This window comes from Macrobrachium rosenbergii, chromosome 10 (genome assembly GCF_040412425.1).
Source record: "Macrobrachium rosenbergii isolate ZJJX-2024 chromosome 10, ASM4041242v1, whole genome shotgun sequence".
NCBI lineage: Eukaryota > Metazoa > Arthropoda > Malacostraca > Decapoda > Palaemonidae > Macrobrachium > Macrobrachium rosenbergii.
In genome coordinates this window covers 75519707-75544706 of record NC_089750.1, presented here as the reverse complement: position 1 = coordinate 75544706, position 25000 = coordinate 75519707, and the positions used below count along the sequence as shown (strand labels likewise).

The 25000-nt window shown below is 36.4% G+C and overlaps 1 protein-coding gene and 1 long non-coding RNA gene across 2 annotated transcripts in view; one reads left to right on the top strand and one right to left on the bottom strand.

The window, feature by feature from the left end:
* LOC136842911 (uncharacterized) overlaps positions 1–25000 on the bottom strand; it is a 177075-nt gene that overhangs the window by 23696 nt on the left and 128379 nt on the right. The gene's annotated exons all lie outside the window — the stretch shown is intronic.
* Positions 8232–25000, top strand: part of LOC136843036 (leucine-rich repeats and immunoglobulin-like domains protein 1) — a 130713-nt gene continuing 113944 nt past the window's right edge. Inside the window, exon 1 of the mRNA XM_067111026.1 lies at positions 8232–9405. Within this exon, the coding sequence (XP_066967127.1) occupies positions 9327–9405 (79 nt within the window). The 5' untranslated portion in view covers positions 8232–9326. The remainder of the gene's footprint in view (positions 9406–25000) is intronic.

The window sequence follows — 25000 nt, the reverse complement described above, 5'->3', positions numbered from 1 at the left end:
CATCACTGGCTCTCATGAAAATGAATCAACCTTTTTTTATACTACCCCCCCCTCCCCAACCTAACTCACCTTTGACCATATTGCCAAACCTAACTTCTTCCTCAAGTGTCTATATCGAAGACGAAATTGAACGAACATTAATATACGCGATATGAAGACGATTTGAAAAAAAGAAGAGAAACCAACTCTTCAGATCCCCCGTCACGATATTTAATCAAGACAATGGGCACACTCCACTTCGCTCCTCCTCAAAATCCCTTCGACAAGAAATCAGAAATCCTGATTTCAGAATGATTCCTGGAAGCGTCATTTCTGTAAGAGGTTGATTTCTGAAATCCTTTTTGAACGCAGGTTCAGTAGTATCGAGTTCATATGTGACAGATCTCACCAAGTTTTTAGTTTTCTGTAAAAGAAAACTATTGTGCCGGCTTTGTCTGTCCGTCCGCACTTTATTCTGTCCGCACTTACTCTGTCCGCACTTATTCTGTCCGCACTTTTTCTGTCCACACTTTTTCTGTCCGCCCTCAAATCTTAAAAACTACTAGGGCTACAGAGCTGCAAATTGCAGCCCTCTAGCCTCAGTAGTTTTTATTTTTATTAAGGTTAAAGTTAGCTTTTGGCAACGATATAGGACAGGCCACCACCATGCCGTGGTTAAAGTTTCACGGGCCGTGGCTCATACAGCATTATACCGAGACCACCGAAAGATATATCTATTTTAGGTGGCCTTGATTATACGCTGTACAGAAAACTTTATTGCTCAGAAGAAACTTCGGTGCAATTTTTTCTTGTTTTTTAGAGAAGATGAGATAAGAGTTTTAGGCCCCAGGCTACAACCAAATTCGACATAAAACATTGCTTGGGTAACAAACTCCAAGTTTAAACTTACGTCGTCCAACCCGGGGCCAGCTTCTTTCATTACTAGTCCCTGTAACAGCTGCAGAATCAATGTACTTAGAGCGTTTAAAATGGGGGGATAAAAAGGTCATGTAATATATCTAACGCATTTAAAAGAGGCAAAAAAGGTCAGGAAAGATACTTAAAGCATTTAAAAGAGGCAAAAAAGGTTAGGTAAGATACGTAAAGCACTTAAAAGAGAAAAAAGGTCAGATAAGATACTTAAACTATTTAAAGGAGGCAAAAAATGTCAGTTAACATACTTAAAGCATTTAAAAGAGAAAAAAGGTCAGATACGATACTTAAAACATTTAAAAGAGGCAATGGAAGGTCAGATAAGATACTTAAAGCGTTTAAAAGAGAAAAAAAGGTCAGATAAGATACTTAGCGCATTTAAAAGAGGCAAAAAAGGTCACATAAGATACCTAAAGCATTCAAAAGAGGCAAAAAGGGTCAGGTAAGACTTAAAGCATTTAAAAGAGGCAAAAAAAGGTCAGATAAGATACTTCAAGCATTTAAAAGAGGCAAAAAAAGGTCACATAAGATACCTAAAGCATTCAAAAGAGGCAAAAAGGGTCAGGTAGAGACTTAAAGCATTTAAAAGAGGCAAAAAAAGGTCAGATAAGATAATTAAAGCATTTAAAAAAGAGAAAAAGGCCAGATAAGATACTTAAAGCATTTAAAAAGAGGCAAAAAGGGTCAGGTAAGACTTAAAGCATTTAAAAGAGGCAAAAAAAGGTCAGACAAGATACTTAAAGCATTTAAAAGAGGCAAAAAAGGTCAGGTAAGATACTTAAAGCATTTAAAAGAGGCAAAAAAGGTCAGATAAGATACTTAAAGCATTTAAAAGAGGCAAAATAAGGTCAGGTAAGATAATTAAAGCGTTTAAAAGAGAAAAAAGGCCAGATAAGATACTTAAAGCTTTTAAAAGAGGCAAAAAAGGTCAGACAAGATACTTTACTTAAAGCATTTAAAAGAGGCAAAAAAGTTCAGCTAAGACACTTAAAGCATTTAAAAGAGCTGAGACAAGATACTTAAAGCATTTAAAAGAGGCAAAAAAAGAATCAGATAAGATAAGCAAGCCTGGAAAAGAGAGTTCAATCCCAAGCAAATGCAGATTGTTTAATTGATATCTGGTCAGTTAAGCAAAACAAGAGAACCTTTAAAGGTCAAAGGGGGGAAAAAAAGGTCAGGTAAGACAGAGAGAAACCTGCGATTTAGAGCTGAGAGGTGAAGGAGGAGTTTAAGAAAATGAGATAATGCAGAATCGAGAAAGGCTAAGCAGCCTGGAGCCAAGAGAGTTCATTTTAGGACAATGCAGATTGTTTTATTGATATCAGAAAGCCTGGCGAGAGAGAGAGAACAAGAGAAGACTGAATTTTAGGGGAAAAGGAAAGAGAGAGAGAGAGAGAGAGAGAGAGAGAGAGAGAGAGAGAGAGAGAGTCTGAATTTTAGAAAGAAAAGAAAGAGAGAGAGAGAGAGAGAGAGAGAGAGAAAAGAGAGAGAGAGAGAGAGAGAGAGAGAGAGAGAGAGAGAGAGAGAGAGAGAGACTGAATTTTAGAAAGAAAAGGAAGAGAGAGAGAGAGAGAGAGAGAGAGAGAGAGAGAGAGAGAGAGAGAGAGAGAGAGAGAGATGACTCATCAGTGCGATTGTATTTCGATTTCTTTTCTCTCGATTATTTTTGGGAGAGAAAAATTGTTTAATGCCACAAACTAGTGAGGAAAAAAATTAATCCGGGTATAATTAGCTCATTCCAAGTGTTAATCGAGCAGACAATAGACCGAACCCTATGAAAACAACTAATTTTTGTCCTCCCTTTAGAGATTAATTAATTATCATTTCATGGTTTTGTAGGGATTCGCAGGCTTCGTTATCAGTTACCAAAAAGTGTGTGTGTATATATGTATATATGTATGTATATATATAATATATATATATATATATATGTATATGTATATATATATATATATATATATATATATATATATATATATATATATATATATATATATATATATATATATATATGTATATATATATATATATATATAAAATGCTAGTTACTTTTACCAGTTACATATATAGTATTTACTACACAATGCCCTCTTAACTCTTCGATTTATTCACATTTCGCCAACGCTTGTGACTACAAAGCCTAGAACCAAACTAATAAAGAAATTAAGTTATTTAGATGCCTTCGTTCGGATACCCTGGCCCCCAGATCGAATCTCGACAGGGCATCTGAATAACTTAATTTCTTTCTTAATTTGGTTCTAGGGTTCGTGGTAGAAATGGGAAGAAAATGAGAAATTAGGGGGGCATTGTGGGTTATTAATACTACATATTTACAATATATAATATATACATTGATTTCATATGCATAAACTGTTATAACTTATTGTACAGATTTCTTTTTTCGATGCACTAAACTGGTGGTCTGTAAATATGAAATTTATTTTAAAGATTTTTCGATGCACTGAGCTGGTGATCTGTAAAACTCTACAGGAATGACACTACGCTTTTCACTTACTCGACGAACGCGGTACAATACAGTCTATGTTATAAACTCCTAATAATATTTTACGGTTTTACTGCTATCTCATTATAATAATGGTTCACTACATTAGTTTCTCATACTAATAATGGTTCGATGCTCTCTCTTTTGCCAATATTACCGATGTTTTACGATTTTCAAATTTCATGTGTTTCAATATGACCAATGTGACCCAGGTACTTTTGTGAGAGAGAGAGAGAGAGAGAGAGAGAGAGAGAGAGAGAGAGAGAGAGAGAGAGATCTTAACCAAGAGATGTAAACTTTACGAAATCCACTGGGATAATGATTTAAATAATTTACCTCGGATTATACTTTAGCGCTATAACACGAGAGAGAGAGAGAGAGAGAGAGAGAGAGAGAGAGAGAGAGAGAGAGAGAGAGAGAGAGAGAGAGAGAGAGATCTTGCCAAAAGACTTAACCAAGGAAAACCACTAGATAAATTATTCAGATAATTTACCCCTGATTATACTTTAGCAAAAATACGAGAAATTTAGTGAGTACTACGCAGTTTGTCCCCAACAAAAATTTAAAAAAGGAGAAAAAACCAGGTCCCTGGTTCATTAGAGATACCACACATACCAAACATACCACACATTCCGCTCCTGCATTTCAAAAACTCTCGAAAGGAAACATATTCCAGGGTTTTGCAGAATTACTGCACATTTATACTTTGGGAAAGAAGTCTCTCAGTTATTGACATGAGAGATTTAATTAGCAAGCTGTCTTTCCTGATGGGAAAAAGAGTAATGAGAGAGAGAGAGAGAGAGAGAGAGAGAGAGAGAGAGAGAGAGAGAGGGGCCTGGGCCTAACTTCATTTGAAAGACCTGAAACCGTACGTTTATGCTTCTATATAAAATGCAATGCATAGCCCTGTATTTATTTTTGGGGTGTGTAACACAGATAAGGTAATGTACCCCACAATACAATATTGAAAAAGAAGTTGTAAAGCAACGTAATGCACTTTGACATAACATAAGTGCGACGCAATTTACCTAATTACCGAAAACGTCTACCTGTGTTTTAGACTGGGAAAGGTAAGCTGATAATAAAAAAAATAATAAGGACAGCTTTCAAAGCAAAGGTTATGTTACAAAGTTACCCAGCCCTCCCATAGCTGAAGAAGAAGAAGAAGAAGAAGAAGAAGAAGAAGAAGAAGAAGAAGAAGAAGAAGAAGAAGAAGAAGAAGAAAACGACGACGAAGAAGAATAACAGTGCCTGACACTGTGGTGATATTATTGCCATGTGTGTGTGTGTACAAAAGCAAAAATCAATGAGAGGAACTCTCAGGCTTTTGAAAACACTCTTTTTTTTCTCCTTGTCTTTTTCTTCTTCTTCTTCTGCGACGGAATCGTGAGAGAAGGTGTTTATCAAGAGGAAACTCCAAATAAGAAAAATTTTTACTCTTCTTCTCTTCTTCTGCTGCTGGTGCTGGTGCTGGGAGAGAGAGAGAGAGAGAGAGAGAGAGAGAGAGAGAGAGAGAGAGAGAGACGGATGGGCGGAGCTGAGTTAGAGAGAGAGTGGAGAGAGAGAGAGAGAGAAAGAGAAAAGGGACTGAGAGATGCTTTGGGGAAGAGAGGAGTGAGCTGGGTTGGGTTTCCCTAGGGTAGGGGTGGAAAGGGAGGTGGGAGGGGGTAAGGGACTCCTCCTTCCCCCTTCCTACATCCTACCCCTCCCCCCCAAAGGCAAGACAGGACGCCTGCTCTTGCTCCTCTTGCCCAGAGTAGAGCCTGCACGAAGGCAGTCTGTGGTTGGCAGTGTCCAGGTGACCATGCCACGCTCTCCTTGCTTTGTGGGACGTGGCCTCCTCCCCCTACCCACCTCCACTCCCTCCCACACACCCCTCTCTCTCTCTCTCTATAGCCCGCCCTCCCCTCCCTCCCCCTCCTCCCCGCCTCTCGGAGGTCCTGAAAAGTGCCTATCGTTCGGGAAGAATTTGTTCTTTAGCTGTTGTTGATTTTTGAAGAATCACACTTCGATGACTGATACTAGAGTGTTTTTGCTAATTTCTTTTTTGGGTAACGATATAGATTATATATATATATATTATATATATATATATATATATATATATATATATATATATATATATATATATATATATATATATATATATATATATTGCAAGGACGTAACGGGCCGTAAAAGCATAAATAAAACTGCCTTCCGTGTTTTATGGACACTTACATCTACATAAAGTTGTTAGATGAGAGCGAGATGACACGCACATGCGCATGCATGGACACATACACACATACGCGCGCGCGCACACACACACACACACACACACACACACACATATATATATATATATATATATATATATATATATATATATATATATATATATATATATATATTCATACCTCATAATTGACACTAAACATCAAAACAACTATAATTTCAAACAACAACAAAAATGTACAATTAAATACAAACAACAATAAAGAAAATAAACACAAACTATATAATCAGGCAAATAACAAAAACAACACATAATGAAAAATATTAAAAATAATAATATAGTCCCCGTGACCTCAAGAAGGAAATGACTCCGGTCCTTGATGTTGTCGTAATTCAGTGTGTGAGGGAACTCCATGTGACACCGAGGTGACACGCAGGTGTCACAAATAGCGCCAGAAAACCCAAGCGATAATTTATGCCGAAAGTAGGAAGGAGGGGAGAGATGGGGAGGAGGGACTGAGTTTGTCTGAATGTGTCAATGTGCGTTCTTTTTGGATTAAACTGTCTTTATCTTCATGTAATGTACACTTGTTAAGGGCTTTTTTTCATTTTTTCCCTGTGTATACTTTTGCATTCATGTCTACAAGTAACCTCATTCTTTGACCGATAGTGACACTATTGTATAGACGCTACTTGGTAAGATGCGATGAAGATATTGAAGATATTGCGCAGTTTTTACTTACAGTTTTACTCTACATGAATGGTATATGGCCCCTTGAGAAACATAAAATAAAATGGACGGATTCTACGACTCTCGGTGAGACAAAAGTGAAAGCCCTGCTTGTTCGAGAATAAGAATTGTTAAATGTTTTGGACTAAGAAATTTAAATATGATTGTGTAAAAGAGTGCAAGGAGTGCGGCAATTGTGTAAGTGAAATGGTGATGTGTACATGTTGTCCAGTATTGGAAAATATGAGAATGATAAAACGGTTTCTGGGAGATTTGAGAAGGTGTGAACAGCTAGATGTGGAGGAATTAGGGTGGTTTTACTAGGTGACTTGAATGCAAAAGTAAGTCAAAGCAAAAGAAATCACGTAGTCGGTAGGTTTGAAGTACCTGGAAACTGGAGAGATTTTCTGGATATGTGGTCTGGAAAGTGTCTTTGTTGTTAGAACACATGATATGAAAATATCTGTAAGTCTGTTTATGAAATGGCGAGGAGAGCCTGTTAGAATTTTAATGGTGAGAAGAACCTGTTAGCATTTCAGTATTTCAATTAGCCTAGATGTGAGTGAATGGAACATATAAGTAGAAGATGGATGAAAAATGGACTAAGGTTAAAGAAACTGAATTAAAAAGAGTTTAGGTACCTGGAATATGAAAGAATGGATAGGTAGAAGAAGGATGAAAAAATGGGCTAGGATTAAAATAAACTGAATTAAAGAGCATAGATATCTGGAAAATGAAAGAATGGATAAACAGTCAGTACGACTTGTTCCTCCCACTCACCTGCGCATAGTTAATTCTGCAAATAATAATCTCTTGGTTTCCACAACCTCTTCCCATTTTTAGTTTTCTGTAAAAGTCCGTCCGTACTTTTTCTGTCCGCCCTCAGATCTTAAAAACTACTGAGGCTAGAGGGCTGCAAAGTGGTATGTTGATCATCCACCCTCCAATCGTCAAACATACCAAACTACAGCCCTCTAGCCTCAGTAGTTTTTATTTTCTTTAAGGTTAAAGTTAGCCATAATCGTACTTCAGGCAACGATATAGGATACGCCACCCACCGGGCCGTGATTAAAGTTTCATGAGCTGCGGCTCATGCATCATTATACCGAGACCACCGAAAGATAAGATCTATTTTCGGTGGACTTGCTTATACGCTGTAGCGGCTACACAGAAAACTCGATTGAGCCGAAGGAACTTCTGGGCATTTTTACCTGTTTTCTTTTCAAGCTTATGATGCTTAAACTGGTCCGTCTGAGGTCTCTGGTTAAAGTTTTTCGTCTCACTTGTCTATTTGCTTCAGAGGAAATTAAAATCTTTCATTTCCTTAAGACTGTCTAAACCTCGTAATCCGCTTCGAGGAGTTAATTTGGCTTTGAGGAAAGAAGAGAGGAACCTGTTAATATTATAAGATCTCTCTCTCTCTCTCTCTCTCTCTCTCTCTCTCTCTCTCTCTCTCTCTCTCTAATGCGTGTCTCATTACCCCTTTATTCCTACATCATATTTTCTCTTTATTCCTCCATCATATTTTTCTTATATATATTTCTGCAGTCTTCACTACTTAAAACTCTAATCTCTCTCTCTCTCTCTCTCTCTCTCTCTCTCTCTCTCTCTCTCTCTCTCTCTCTCTCTCTCAAAGACTGCGGCACCCAACATCATAACGAAAGGGCCGCTAAATATTCATTTTAATCTCTTATCCCCGCCCGGCGAGCAGCGCTAATACACCGTATGAATTAACAGACACAAAAGCGCGCCTGTTTTCGCCCTTCAAATTCCCCCCCCCCAAAAAAAAAAAAAAAAAAAAAAAAAAAGCGGTACAGAATCTGACGAGTTGATATTTGGCGGCCGCGAGCGTGTGTCGTTTGTCACTGTAATGACCCGTAATGATCAGGGCTGTGTTTTCCTCGTTTTCTGAACTGCTGCTCATTAGGCATTCATGAATGAGTGATTCAGTAGTCGGATGCTGGCTTGGCTCCGCTCGGTTCACTCTCGGGATGGTTTACGCGAATCGCGCAATCTCTCGCAAATAATGTCGGCTGGATTTTTTTTGTTGACGTTTTATCTCTCTTTTGTCAATATTTTCGAATGAATTTTACCTCTGTACTAACCAGTCGAGGCCTTCTCTCTCTCTCTCTCTCTCTGCTCACAGTGAATATAATTTTTGGTGATTTTCAGCAGATCGATTCGAGATACGTCCATAATGTCGGCTAGATTTTTCTTTACGTTTATCTCTCTTTTGTCAACATTTTCACATTAATTTTACCTCTGTACTAACCAGTCGAGGCTCTCTCTCTCTCTCTCTCTCTCTCTCTCTCTCTCTCTCTCTCTCTCTCTCTCTCTGCTCACAGTGAATATAATTTTTCGTGATATTCAGCAGATCGATTCGAAATACGTCCACAATGTCGGCTAGATTTTTTGTTTACGTTTCATCTCTCTTTTGTCAATATTTTCCCATTAACTTTACCTCTGTACTAACCAGTCAAGTCTCTCTCTCTCTCTCTCTCTCTCTCTCTCTCTCTCTCTCTCTCTCTCTCTCTCTCTCTCTCTCTGCTCATACAGGGATATAATTTTTTGTGATTTTCAGCAGATCGATTCGAAATACGTCCAAATGCGATCCTCTTCTTCCTCGCTAACGAAATAGGACCTCTGACTTCCATAGCAGACAGTTATCGTGGGAATGTCACGCCCGTGAGCGATGACCAGAGACTAGACAGAAAAGCAAGACTGTAAACCAAGGAATTATGATACTAAAGACTTTAGAATATCGAAGGCACCAAGGATCATACCGATAGAAAAATAGATAATAGACAAGAATAGAAAGTAAGAGAGAGAGACAGGGAGAGTTCGCGCCAGCATTCTCCAAGTTTTCCGCACCGACGTTCGTCCTCAGTTTCTCCTGAACGAAAGAAGAAGAAGAACGAGAAGATTCGTCTGGTGGCTGGGTCCTTGGGCATTCAACCCCACAGGATGGGGGAAGCAGAGGGCATCAGGCTGACAAACCTCTTGCTCACTTGTATCTTTCTTCCATACATCGGCTCTGGATCGGGTAAGTAAGTTTGTACTTCAAAGGTCTCTCTATTATGAGTGGTATATAAATTCACTAGGATATGTTACATAGAGTAAGAGAGAGAGAGAGAGAGAGAGAGAGAGAGAGAGAGAGAGAGAGAGAGAGAGAGAGAGAGAGAGAGAGGTTTGATAACTGACTTATAAGGTTGAGATAGGGGTTTGACCAATTACACCACTATGGGAGAAATGTTTAGGATGCAGTAAGATACCATGTGGACTTTGGTGATGTCTACATAGACCAGTTCCTTGGTGGTGAAATGGATCTATTAGGTTATGTGTTAGTCCTCAGTAAATAATAGAGTACAAATAAGTGGAGACAGTAGTGAGAAGTGACTGAGCAAGTGAAAAAAGGCCAGGAAGGGTGCCGAGTTTGTCTTTAAATATGATAAATATAGGTAAGTTTCTGACATTTAATGTAGCCCAAGTGACCTCTTGACCTCTTCAAATATTTCTGGGTGATACACTTTCCACTGGAAGCCTTGAAATCCTAAAAAAAATTGACCAAAGACATTTTCATCCAATGATGGGATTCGAACCCACACAGATTAGAAGACTGAGGTAAGTGTTTAGCCAATCACACCACTAGAGAAGAAATTTTTTAAGATGGTGTTACAAAAAAATGACCAAAGACATTTTCATTCTGTGATGAGATTCGATTCCACGCAGATTAGAAGACTGAGATAAGTGTTTAGCCAATCACCCCACCGGAGAAGATATATTTTAAGACGAAGTTACAAATATTTGTGTTTTAAACGAAATATCCAACAAGTAGAATGAGTGTTGGGGAAATGACGCAGAATTATTTAAAAGCTTCCGAGGGTATCGGTATACGCGTGGAAAACACGTTTGGGACCTAATGAGAAAAAGCCATTAGGGAATAAAGTGAACAGGAAAGCAGCGGATGCTAAAGACTAAATAATTGAATGGCCTTGCAGGATATTATACTGTTTTAGTTTTCTGTAAAAGAAAACTATTGTGCCGGCTTTGTCTGTCCGTCCGCACTTTTTTCTGTCCGCCCTTAGATCTTAAAAACTACTAAGGCTAGAGGGCTGCAAATTGGTATGTTGACCATGCAACCTCCAGTCATCAAACATACCTAATTGCAGCCCTCAAGCCTCAGTAGTTTTTAGTCTGTTTTCAGATCTTAAAAACTACTGAGGATAGAGGGCTGCAAATTGGTATGTTGACCATCCACCCTCCAATCATCAAACAAACTAAATTGCAGCCCTCTAGCCTCAGTAGTTTTTACTCTGTTTAAGGTTAAAGTTAGCCATTATCATGCTCCTGGCAACGATTTAGGATAGGCCGTGGTTAAAGTTTCGTGGGCCGCGGCTTAAACAGTATTATACCTAGACCACCAAAAGATAAATCTATTTTCGGTGGCCTTGTTTATACACTGTAGCGGCTGTACAGAAAACTCGATTGCCTTTTTTACTTGTTTTAGACGAGGGTGTGTGAATTTTTTTTTTATTGAATTTTGGTCGGCTGGAGGAGGGTAGCAGAGTTTAGCTTCGTTTGCGAGCGTGTAGGATATTGTAGGATGATATTCTAGGATATCAGGATAATCCTGGTTGAACCAGAGGGGGATTTAGAAAGTTTCGGGAAAAAATAGGAAGGATCCTTTTGCTTAGTTTTGTCAAAAATAAAAAAAAACGCCTCAAAATATTATTCATTTTTTTATAACTGATTTAGGTGACCCAACAAAAAAAATTATATACAAAAATACAAAAATGAAATCAGGACCTCCTCCAAACAATAATGTCTACAAAATTTATGTATTTGTTTGTTTGTTGTTTGTGTTTGTTTACTGTTTCAAGTGGTCCTGCCCAAAAAAATAAATTATACGAAAATACAGAAATAAAATCAGGGTCTCTTCCAACAAAAATTTCTACAAAAATTATGCATTTGTTTATTGTTGTTTGTACTTGTTCATTGTTTAATTCAGGTGGTACTGGGACCCCCCACCCAAAAAAAAATTAAATTCTAAAAAAAATACAAAAATACAAAAATAAAATCAGAATCTCCACAATAATTTCTACAAATATTATGGACTTGTTTATTGATGTTTGTGTTTGTTTATTATTTAATTCAGGTGGTCCTCCCACCAAACCCCAAAAAAGTAAAATATAAAAAATACAAAAATACAAAAATAAAATCAGAATCTCCTCCAAAAATTATTTCTACAAAAATTGTGCATTTCTTTACTGTTGTTTGTATTTGTTTAATTAATTCAGGTGGTCCTGGGGCTCCCCCGCCCCCCCCCAAAAATTAAATCCTAACAAAACACAAAAATACAAAAATAAAATCAGAATCTCCCACAATAATTTCTCCAATGGCGTCTTGTCCGTGTCCTCAATACTGTCAGTAGCCTTTCCTAGATAGGCAGGCCGGCGATATTGGCTATTATCGAGCGACAGAGGTGTGTGTGTGTGTGTGTGTGTGTGTGTGTGTGTGTGTGTGTGTTTTCCCAGCTGTTGTTTTTAATATTCGTTTTGTCATCTGTCAATTCGAATGGAGGTCCTCATCGCTTTGGGTGTCGAAAATAGGAATACTCTTTGTGACAGTTTGTTGGTTCCCCTTCTCTCTCTCTTCTCTCTCTCTCTCTCTCTCTCTCTCTCTCTCTCTCTCTCTCTCTCTCTCTCTCAATTCGTTTTCGCTCATATTATTATCATAATTATTTACTGTCATTATCATCATTAATTATCATTATCATCGCCGTCTTTTGGGAGTCTTTTTACCTGCATCTTTTTGATGCCTCTCTCTCTCTCTCTCTCTCTCTCTCTCTCTCTCTCTCTCTCTCTCTCTCTCTCTCTCTCTCTTCTTTTCCCTATTATTATTATTATCATTATTATTATCATTATTATTATTATTATTATAGTGTCCTTTTGGGGATCTTATATCTTGCATCATTTTTTTCCTCTCTCTCTCTCTCTCTCTCTCTCTCTCTCTCTCTCTCTCTCTCTCTCTTCTTCTTCTTCTTCTTCTTCTTCTTATTCTTCTTTTACGCTATTATTATTATTATTATTATTATTATTATTATTATTATTATTATTATTATTATTCCAGCCATTTGAGCTTTTTTTTTGGTTGCATCTTACTTTATTAAACTTCTCGATTGATTGAGAGGCTGGGTTTTTTGTGTGTGTGGCGTTCCTTCCAAAAAAAAAAAAAAAAATAAAGCCCAAAAGCGACTGCGGCTGTCAGACGCCATTCTCACGAAGTTCTCTTGTCAGGAAGAAGACAGAGTAACAAAAAGGGCCCATTCAATTTATTGGGAAGTCGGCGAATCACTTAACTGTCTGTCGTCATACCAGCCACTAAAAATAAAAATGGATTGTTGTGTGGGAAAAAACCGCATTAACCCGGAAATTAATATTCATATTGGAGAGAAAAAAAAGTGTACAAAAAATGCAGGGGAGGAAACTAGACGATTTACAAAAAAAAAAAAAAAAAATTAAAAAAAAGGTAGCTCGGTTTTCCGAAATTTAATCTATTGATCTTCCGTCTTTTATTGTTGGGTCGTACAAATAATGTTCAACTAGTTAAAAACGCGCCGAAGTATCTTCGGCGCAGTTGAATCTTCTGTACAGCGTATCATCAAGGCCACCGAAAATAGATCTATCTTTAGGTGGTTACGATATAATACTGTATGAGCGGCGGCCCATGAAACTTAAATCACGGCCCGGTGGTGGCCTGTCCTATATCGTTGCATGACGCACGATTATGGCTAACTTTAACCTTAAATAAATTAAAAAAAACTACTGAGGCTAGAGGGCTGCAATTTGGTACGTTTGATGATTGGAGGGTGGGTGATCAGCATACCAATTTGCAGCCCTCTAGCCTCAGTAGTTTTTAAGATCTGAGGGTGGACAGGAAAAGTGTGGACAGGAAAAGTGCGGACAAGAAAAAAGTGCGGACAGAATAAAGTGCGGACAGAGAAAAGTGAGGACAGAGAAAAGTGAGGACAAGAAAAAAGTGCGGACAGAATAAAGTGCGGACAGAAAAAAGTGCGGACAGAATAAAGTGCGGACAGAATAAAGTGCGGACGAACAGACAAAGCCGTCACAATAGTTTCCTTTTACAGAAAACTAAAAATCACTACTTAAATCAAGCATAGGAAATAAATACTTAGATTATTATTTTTGCTGAGGTATTTGGAATAGAATAGAAGAGCATATATAAAATTTAGTCCAAAGGCCAAGCACTGGGACCTATGAGGTCATTCAGCGCAGAGAGGAAAATTGAGAGTGAAATGTTTGAAAGGTGCAACAGGAGGAAAATCTCGCAGTTGAAATTAGAAACAATTATCAGGAGCCAGTGGATGGCAAGATGGAAGAAGAATATGAACGGAGGAACAGTAAAAGGAATGAAAGGGGTTGCATGCAGTTAGGGGTCGAAGTGACGCTGCAAAGAACCTTAGGTGATGCCTACAGTGCACCGCACGAGGTGCACTGGTGGCACTAGCCCACTACGGGCCAGAGGCATTTGGGTAAAGCCTTACCTGAATCTTATAAGCCAATTATCAAAACTCTCTCTCTCTCTCTCTCTCTCTCTCTCTCTCTCTCTCTCTCTCTCTCTCTCTCTCTCTTAATCCAATTTTGTCAAAACTTCCGGAGAATATTGACGCCACACTTCGGGAGAAATGCCAGATACGTGATTGAGTTTTTGGATCAACTGGCGTCGCAAATGAGCTGAAATTGAATCTGTAAATGATCTTGTGGTGGTGGCTGTGAAAAAAAAATACTATTGAAAATGGTTTTTTTTCTGTAAAAGAAAATTATTGTGCCGGCTTTGTCTGTCCGTCCTCACTTTTTCTGTCCGCACTTTTTTCTGTCCGCACTTTCTCTGTCCGCAGTTTTTTCTCTCCGCACTTTTTCTGTCCGCACTTTTTTCTGTCCGCACTTTTTTCTGTCCGCATTTTTCTGTCCGCACTTTTTTCTGTCCACCCTCAGATCTTAGAAACTACTGAGGCAAGAGGGCTGCAAACTGGTATGTTGATCATCCACCCTCCAGTCATTAAACATACCAAATTGCAGCCCTCTAGCCTCAGTAATTTTCATTTTATTTAAGGTTAAAGTTAGCCTTAATCGTGCTTCTGGCAACGATATAGGATAGGCCACTACCGGGCCGTGGTTAAAGTTTCATGGGCCGCGGCTCATACAGTATTATACCGAGACCACCAAAAGATGTATCTATTTTCGGTGGCCTCGATTATATGCTGTAGCGGCTGTACAGAAAACTAGACTGCGCCGAGGAAACTTCGGTGCATTTTTTCATTATTATTTTTTTTTTTTGTCTTCTACATTTCTGAAAATGTTCCAGCTCTGTTCCAAAACCGTGTACATTGTTTGTTTATTGATGATTATTGTTGTGCGTTGCTCGCCACTTCACGATCATAAAATTGTTTTTCACGGCGTGAAAAAACTTTTGTGAATATTATTGCTCTTCAAGGCCAAAAGTAACTCTTTTCACAACTGCATCCAAATTACCCTTGAAATAGGGCCAATTAGCTAATGATTTCAGTAATGAAGAGACTGAGTTGAATAAGTGCCCGGTGTATAAAAAAGAGAGAGAGAGAGAGAGAGAGAGAGAGAGAGAGAGAGAGAGAGAGAGAATTTTGTTAGTCTCTTTACCTTCAACTCATTATTAGAGAGAGAGAGAGAGAGAGAGAGAGAGAGAATTTTGTTAGACTTCTTATCTTTAACTCATTATTAGAGAGAGAGAGAGAGAGAGAGAGAGAGAGAGAGAGAGAGAGAATTTTGTTAGTCTGTTCACCTTTAACTCATTATTAGAGAGAGAGAGAGAGAGAGAGAGAGAGAGAGAGAGAGAGAGAGAGAGAGAGAGAGAGAGAGAGGGAGGGAGGGAATTTTGTTAGTCTATTCACCTTTAACTCATTATGAGAGAGAGAGAGAGAGAAAAAAAATTTTGTTAGTCTCTTTAGCTTCAACTCATTAATAGAGAGAGAGAGAGAGAGAGCGAGAAAGAGAAAGAGAGAGAGAGAGAAAAAAAAATTTTGTTAGTCTCTTTAGCTTCAACTCATTATTAGAGAGAGAGAGAGAGAGAGAGAGAGAGAGAGAGAGAGAGAGAGAGAGAGAGAGAGAGAATTTTGTTTGCGTGTATACCTTCAATTCATTATTAGAGAGAGAGAGAGAGAGAAAGGGGAGAGAGAGAGAGAGAGAGAGAGAATTTTGTTTGCGTGCATACCTTTAATTCATTATTACAGAGAGAGAGAGAGAGAGAGAGAGAGAGAGAGAGAGAGAGAGAGAGAGAATTATATTGTTAGCCTGTTTACCTTTAACTCATTATTAGAGAGAGAGAGAGAGAGAGAGAGAGAGAGAGAGAGAGAGAGTCTCCCAAGGCATCCATATATCAAATGGATCTCTTCCATCCCCCCTCCCCAATCCAATCCTTCTTACCAATTGCACTCCACCCCCCTCCACCTCCCTATCCCTTCCTCCGTATCCCCTTTCCATTTTCCCATCCAATACCACCACCTCGTCACCCCTTCCAAAATGATCCATCACTCTCTCTCTCTCTCTCTCTCTCTCTCTCTCTCTCTCTCTCTCTCTCTCTCAATTTGCCCTTTTACATCCTGTCATGAACTTCTTGGCTGTACTGCATTGTGTTCTTGACTCTCTCTCTCTCTTCTCTCTCTCTTCTCTCTCTCTCTCTCTCTCTCTCTCTCTCTCTCTCTCTCTCTCTCGTCCGTGTAAGTGACGACAGCGTCCATCCATTCCATGACAATTGAAATTATGGATATTATTGAGATCATTCGTCCTTATTCACGGACCCGTGAAAAGGGGAGGCAGTCAGTCATTCATCGACGATTGATGAAAATATGTTCGTAAGGGGGAGAGGAGAGAGAGAGAGAGAGAGAGAGAGAGAGAGAGAGAGAGAGAGAGAGAGAGAGAGAGAGAGGGGTCTTTGGAAGAGAGAGAATGAGAGAGAGAACGAGAAAGAGAGGTGTGCGTGTGTCTTTGGAGAAGAGAGAGAGAGAGAGAGAGAGAGAGAGAGAGAGAGAGAGAGAGAGAGAGAGAGAGAGAGAGGGGGTCTTTGGAAGAGAGAGAATGAGAGAGAGAACGAGAAAGAGAGGTGTGCGTGTGTCTTTGGAGAAGAGAGAGAGAGAGAGAGAGAGAGAGAGAGAGAGAGAGAGAGAGAGAGAGAGAGAGAGAGAGAGAGAGAGAGAGGTGTCTTTGGAAGACAGAGAATGAGAAAGAGAAAGAGAGGTGTGTGTGTCTTTGGAAGAGAGTGAATGAAAGAGAAAGAAAGAAGAGAAAGAGAAAGAGAGGTGTGAGTGTTTGAAAGAGAGAGAGAGAGAGAGAGAGAGAGAGAGAGAGAGAGAGAGAGAGAGAGAGAGAGAGAAAGATATGTCGTCGGTCACAGGGAAAATGACCATATTGATTCATTCCTCTCTCTCTCTCTCTCTCTCTCTCTCTCTCTCTCTCTCTCTCTCTCTCTCTCTCTCTCTCGCGTCCCCTAGTTTATAAGGAATGTTTTTATCTATTTTGTTTGTGATGTACTAAGTAATAGTGTCTTTCCTCTAACAATTGTTGTAATGACTGTTTGGCTTCTCGGTTTATCTGAAGAATATCATTTTTTTCATATATATATCAATGATTATTTTCTGTTTTGTCTTAAATCGTTGTTTCTGGCAACTGATTTAGAGAGAGAGAGAGAGAGAGAGAGAAATCCTGTTGAATCTAAACAATTATTTGTTACGGTTTTGGAATACAATCTTGAAGTTCATAACTATATATATGTATATATATATATATATATATATATATATATATATATATATATATATATATATATATATATATATACATATACATATACATATATATATACACGTGTGTGTGTATATATGTATGCATGTATGTATATACACTTCCCTTTCGTGTCATTACATCATGTAGAGATGAACTTTGCAGGAGAAATGTCAGTGTGTAGGAAAGGGGACATTATTTGTATGCAGTGTCTCTAATAAAGTTCGTTTCGGGGAACTGTCATCAGTCACAACCTCGATCCCTCTCTCTCTCTCTCTCTCTAACTCTCTCTCTGGGAGAGATGAGAGAGAGAGAGAGAGAGAGCAGACTGAAATTAATTTGCCTCAGACCAATAAAATCCGAAGTAACACAACATTCCTAGTCATAATTGCATGCGCGCGGAACACGCTCGTCATTTGTCGGAGTCCTGCTTCAGTTCCACAGTAATATTTCACTTCGTGTGGCAAATAAATACGCTCTCGCTCTCTCTCTCTCTCTCTCTCTCTCTCTCTCTCTCTCTCTCTCTCTCTCTGTCGGGCGGAACATTAATCACATAGGCAAATACGTCGAGCAAAAAAAAAGGGGGCCTTTCGTTTTCCTAATCTTGATCGAGACCTGCGCCCATTAGCGGATGGGGAAAAAATGAAACCTGTATCGATGTTTTGTTTACTTTGACAGACGTGGGTTGTGGGGGGGGTTAGGGATGAAACACTGCTTCTGTCAGAGAGGAAACACCTTTCATGTATTATTATTATTATTATTATTATTATTATTATTATTATTATTATTATTATTATTATTATTCAGAAGGTGAACACTATTCATATGGAACAAGACCACCAAAGGGACTATTGACTTGAAATTCAGTCTTCTAAAGATATTATTATTATTATTATTATTATTATTATTATTATTATTATTCAGAAGGTGAACCTATTCATACGGAACAAGCCCACCAAACTGCCCATTGACCTGAAATTCAAGCTCCCGATTATTATTATTATTATTATTATTATTATTATTATTATTATTATTATTATTATTATTATTATTATTATTATTATTATTATTATTCAGAAGATAAATGAAAATTCAGAAAGAGGAGATCAGTCATTAGAAAAACAAATAATTCAACAAATTAATAAATAAATAAAAAAAATTTAAGTCGTTTATTAAAATGCAAGGAGAATTGCATTGGGGCAGTAATGCATTTCACCTTCGCTTGAATTTCTGTAGAAGTTGCAACTGCACAACATCCCCAGAAGGGAGAATGTTTCACAAGCAAACATCTAGAGACAAAACCCTCACGCTTCTTATCCAGAATAAGTCTTTATTTTCCACAAGCAGTTGTGCGACTGAACCTCGAAAGTTCAAGCGAAGTTGTATGATGAATTACTGCCTTAAAACCATTCTCTTTGTATTTTCATGTTTTACTCACATTTTCATCACTTTTAGCTATCTATTTATTCATTTGTTATTTTTTTCTAATAAGTGATCTCTTCTTTCTATATTTCCTATTATCTTCTATAACTTCTTTGTTATGAACACCATAATATTCTTAGGAAGGTTGAATTTCAAGCCAATGGCCACTGTAGCGTAGGCTTGTTCCATATGAACAGGGGTTTATCTCGTGAATAATAATAATAATAATAATAATAATAATAATAATAATAATAATAATAATAATAATAATAACTGATGTCTGTATTAAAACCATAACATCCTATGTAAGCTTGAATTTCAAGCCAATGGCCCGTGAACAGGGGTTTATCTCCTGAGTAATAATAATAATAATAATAATAATAATAATAATAATAATAATAATAATAATAATAATAATAATAATAATATTAAGGGGTTATAACAACCGCTTGTCTCAAACGTAACTCAGCTTGCAGAGTGTACCATTGACTCGATCAATTGTTTAACTGCATAATAATAAATACCCACCTCTCTAGCACAAACATTAATAATAATAATAATAATAATAATAATAATAATAATAATAATAATAATAATAATAATAATAATCATAATAATAATAATAATAATAATAATAATAATAATAATAATATTATTAAGGGGTTATAACAACCACTTGTCTCAACGTAACTCGATGCTTGTGGTATGTCCCCCTGATTCCAATCGACTTATCAACTATATGAAAATAGACACACTACCTCCCCGTCACAACCCATCACTAATAGAGCAATTACACGCATCCTGAAATAAAACGAACACACGCACACACACACACACACACACACACACGCACACACACGCTCGTAACTCTCAAACCCCGATCGAGTCACATTCATATGTAGATATATCCATTAGCGACGGATATAACAGCTCAGTTGCAATGTATCGTCTCTGCTTGACGGCACGGGATGTGATCACGGACACACGCACGCACACACATACACATGACACACATGACCACACATCCACATACACACTCATGAATGTGTGTCTGTTGTTCGGGTAACCTGGCATGAAACAGATTATCCCATTTTGAATAGAAATGAGGGGCCCTTTCCTGGGCGCCGCCAACCAGCACTAATCTAAATCTGTATCGGCGTAAGTGATATGAGTTCCGTGAATCTGTTTAGTTTTTTCTGCTGCGTTTCTGCTTTTAAGAAGATGATAATAATAATAATAATAATAATAATAATAATAATAATAATAATAATAATAATAATAATAATAATAATTATTATTATTTATTATTATTATTATTATTATTATTATTATTATATAATAATAATATATATCAACAAGTTTATTTCTCCTTGAATCTGTTTAGTTTTTTATTTTTCTACGTATTACATAGTGGGACATCGTCGTGAGAAATTTTCTGATTTTGAAATAAAATAATAATAATAATAATAATAATAATAATAATAATAATAATAATAATAAAATAATAATAACAAAAAATAATTAATATTATTATTATTATTATTATTATTATTATTATTATTATTATTATTATTTATTATTATTATTATTATTATTATTATTATTATTATTATTATTATTATTAGCTAAATTTGTTGAATTAAAATTACATTCCCACCTATATATATATATATATATATATATATATATATATATATATATATATATATATATATATATATATATATATATATATATATATATATATATATATATATATATATATATACATACTTATAAATGCATATATACATGCTTACATTTATATATACATTTATAAATACATATAATATATATATATATGTACTGTATATACATATAATCTTTATTTCCCCAACCTACATAATGATAGCAATATCAATACGAATAATAATAACAACATCAATAATAATAATAATAATAATAATAATATTACTTAAACTTTCAAGCATCAGGATACAAAATCCTACAACCAGGACCTATAAGCATAAAAAAATATATATATATTTCCCCCCACTATTCTTTCGTGTTTGGAAAAGCTGTACAAATAACATTCCTTTGTGCTTCCCAAAAGTAATACACCTGGCAACCTTCCCCCTGTCCCCCCCCATCGCCCCCTCCAAAAAAAACACACACACCAGCATGATGAAAATTTCAATTTTGCGAGAGTGGCATGAAATATACAAAAATATACATATATATACATATACTTCCATTATCGGAATTTTATACATGTGTGCTACTTTACATTCCGGGCCGAATTTGCATAACTAGGTCATTGCAATACCATTCATGATGATAATCTGCGTAGTACAAAACGCTGAATGGAGGGGGAGGGAGAGAGAGAGTGAGGTAGGGGTAGGAAAAGAGCTTGTGGTATTGTGGGGGAGAAGTGGCGTGGGGTGGGGGTGGTTCAGCTATTTACGAAGCATATTCCGAAGATTATTACATTCTTCGGTGAACTGCTTTGATACCGTTTGGGGAGGGGAAATTAGTTTGCCAAGATTGGAAACTGCTCCGCGGGGAGAGAGAGAGAGAGAGAGAGAGAGAGAGAGAGAGAGAGAGAGAGAGAGAGAGAGAGAGAGAGAGAGAGAGAGAGAGAGAGAGAGAGAGAGAGAGAGAGAGAGAGAGAGGAGAGAGAGAGAGAGAGAGAGAGAGAGAGAGAGAGAGAGAGAGAGAGAGAGAGAGAGAGAGAGAGAGAGAGGGAGAGAGAGAGAGAGAGAGAGAGAGAGAGAAGAAGGAGAGAGAGAGAGGAAAGAGAGAGAGAGAGAGAGAGAGAGAGGGGAAGGAGAGAGAGAGAGAGGAGAAGAGAGAGAGAGAGAGAGTGAAAGAGAGAGAGAGAGAGAGAGAGAAAGAGGAGAAGGAGAGAGAGAGAGAGTTAGAGAGAGAGAGAGAGATGTGCTCCTTGACGTATCCCTTTCTGATCTCTTTAAGAGTGAATTATTACATATTTCGCATTCAATTTTAATATAAACTGGCCAGTGACTCAAAATTTAAAATATATCTATGTATACATTTTATTCGCTCGCAGACAGACATTTCTATGTACACACGCACACATACACACAGAAGCAAAGTCTCTCTCTCTCTCTCTCTCTCTCTCTCTCTCTCTCTCTCTCTCTCTCTCTCTCTCTCTCTCTAACAGAATGGGGTATTTTGGAATGTGTGCAGCTATTTTAATAATACCCGGAAAAAACAGGATTTTTAAATTTAACTTGAGTGAAAAAAAATTCAACCTAAGTAAATATAGGAAAAAAACAAGAATTTTTAGCTTAACCTGAGTAAAAATAGAACAAAAAACACAGGACTTTTTAACTGAACCTGACTGAAAAAAAAAATTCTACCTGAGTAAATATAGAAAAAAAGCACAGGACATTTTAACTCAACCTGAGTAAAAATAGAACAAAAAACACAGGACTTTTTAACTGAACCTGATTGAAAAAAAATTCAACCTGAGTAAATATATAGGAAAAGCACAGGGCTTTTTAACTCAACCTGAGTAAAATAAAAAAAAACAGGACTTTTTAACTCAACCTGATTGAAAAAAATCCAACCTAGGTAAATATAGAAAAAAACACAGGACATTTTAACTCAACCTGAGTAAAAATAGAACAAAAAAAACACAGGACTTTTTAACTGAACCTGAGTAAAAATAGAACAAAAAAATGTACGCTCATTTATCCATTGATAAACTGAGCGTGGTGCCGAACCATGGGAGCATTACGTCATGAACGACAGAGCATTTACTGGGAGAATTTATCTATCGCTCTCCGGTCCGGCAGGAAATTGAAAAGTTCGAAAACACGGCGTCGCCGGCGTGGAAAGTTTTCACGGCGATGGAGAAGAACCTCCTCGGCGTTTTATATTAAAAAAAAAAATATTGAAAAATAAGTTTGGAAACAACGTAGAGAAATGTTTTTTTTTTTTTCGTGGCAAGACATTGCAAGGAAGAATATTTTTCATTGAAGAAAAGTATGCAATATTAATATCATAACCTGAACAATAAAAAAAAAAGTTTGGAAGCCCTTAGAAAAATAGTTTTTTTTAGCAAGATATTATAAAGGGGGAGAACCTTTCCTTGGACTGAACGGATATAGGTAATATTAATAATTAAAATAAAAAAACTGAAAAAAAAAAACATTTTGGAAACCCCGCAGAGAAATAGGTTTTTTTGTAGCAAGGTGTTACAAACGAAGAATATTTTTTATTGAAGTGGGGAGAAATGTGTGATATTAATATAACTTGAACAATAAAAAAACTATAAAAAAACCGTTGGGAACTCAGTAGAGAAATAGTTTTTTTTAGCAAGATAATACAAGTAAGGAGAATTTTGAATTGAACTGAACAGATACGGGTAATATAAATAATTAAGAAAAAAAAAAAAAAAAAATAGTTTGGAAAACAAGTAGAGGAATAATTTTTTTTCGTAGCAAGATATTATAAATGAGGAGAACCTTTCCTTGGACTGAACAGATGTATAGGTAATATTAGTAATTCAAAAAAAAAAAAAAAAAAAATTCGTGAGTCCTATAGAGAAATAGTTTTTTTCCTGTAGCAAGATATTACCTGGGAGAAGCAGTTTTGTTTCTCATACTCTGAACAAAAATTATATATAAATATATATATATATATATATATATATATATATATATATATATATATATATATATATATATATATATATATATATATATATATATATATATATATATATTATTATATATATATATGAAAATAAATATATAAAGGAATAAATATTACAAGAACAGAAATTAGGGGAATATATATATATATATATTATTCCGCCTGGGAATATTATATGATATTATGATATTAACTACGAGGTAGGGAATATTATGCCATGAATATAAAGAGGGTATGATACCCACATCAACCGTTTTGGGGGCGGAGAGAGAACAGAATGATTAAGTCTGTGTATATAATAAATTAATATATATACATATATATATATATATATATATATATATATATATATATATATATACAATAATTATCTGTACATAGACTTAATTATTCTGTTCTCCCTCCACTCTGAACCTTTGTTGTGGGCATTATACCCTATTTATGTTCATGGCACAATATCCCCTACCTCGTAGCGGGGCATAATATCGTATAATATTTCCCAGTTGCCGTGACATAATATTCCATATTTCTTTTCCAGTAATATCTATTCTTTTATTTTTTTTTCACATGACTATATTCGCCTCATGCTTTTCACGGAATAATATGTGTATCATTTTTGTTCAATTTATGATATCAAGATTACCTATTTCTAATCAGTCCAGTGAAAAATACTCTTCCCTTGCAATATCTTGCTACGAAAAAAACTATTTCTCTGAGGGGTTTCCAAAGCTTTTTTTCCAATTTTTTTTAATAATTAATAGTACCCGTATCTGTAAAGTCCAATGAAAAATTCTCCTTACTTGTAAAATCTTGCTAAAAAACTATTTCTCCACGGAGTTTTCAAACGTTTTTTTTTTAGTTTCTTTTAATAATTAATATTACCTATATCTGTAAAATTCGATGAAAAATTCTCCTCACTTGAAATATCTTGCTACGAAAAAAACTATTTCTCTACGGAGTTTCTAAACCGGTTTTTTTTTTTTTTTTATCGTTCAAGTTATTTTAATATCACACATTTCTCCCCGCTTCAAATAAAAATATTCCTCCCTTGCAATATCTTGCTACGAAAAAAACTATTTCTCTACGGGTTTTCCAAACTTTTTTCAAGGTTTTTTTTAATATAAAACGCCGAGGAGGTTCTTCTTCTCCATCGCCGTGAAAACTTTCCACGCCGGCGACGCCATGTTTTCGAACTCTTCCATTTCCTGCCGGACCAGAGAGCGATAGATAAATTCTCCCAGTAAATGCTCTGTCGTTCATGACGTAATGCTTCCATGATTCGTACTATGCTCAGTTTGTCAATGGGCAAATAAGCGTACAGCTGTTTTTTTTTTCTGTTTTAACTCTGGTCCAGTTAAAAAGTCCTGAGTTTTTTGTTTTATTTTTTACACTGGTTGAGCTAAAAATTCCTGTATTTTTTCTATATTTAACCAGGTTGAATTTTTTTCACTCAGGTTGAGTTAAAAATTCCTGTGTTTTTTCCTATATTTACCCAGGTTGATTTTTTTTCACTCAGGTTGGGTTAAAAACTCATTGTTTTTTCCACATTTACTCAAGCTGTTTTTTTACTCAGGTTGAGTTTAAAAAAATCCAGTACTTTTCTACATTTACTTAGGTTGCTTTTTTACTCAGGTCGAGTGAAAAAGTCCAGTGTTTATTTATATTATTCAGGTTGAGTTTTTTCACTTCGGCTGAGTTGAAAACTCCTTGTTTTATTTCTAC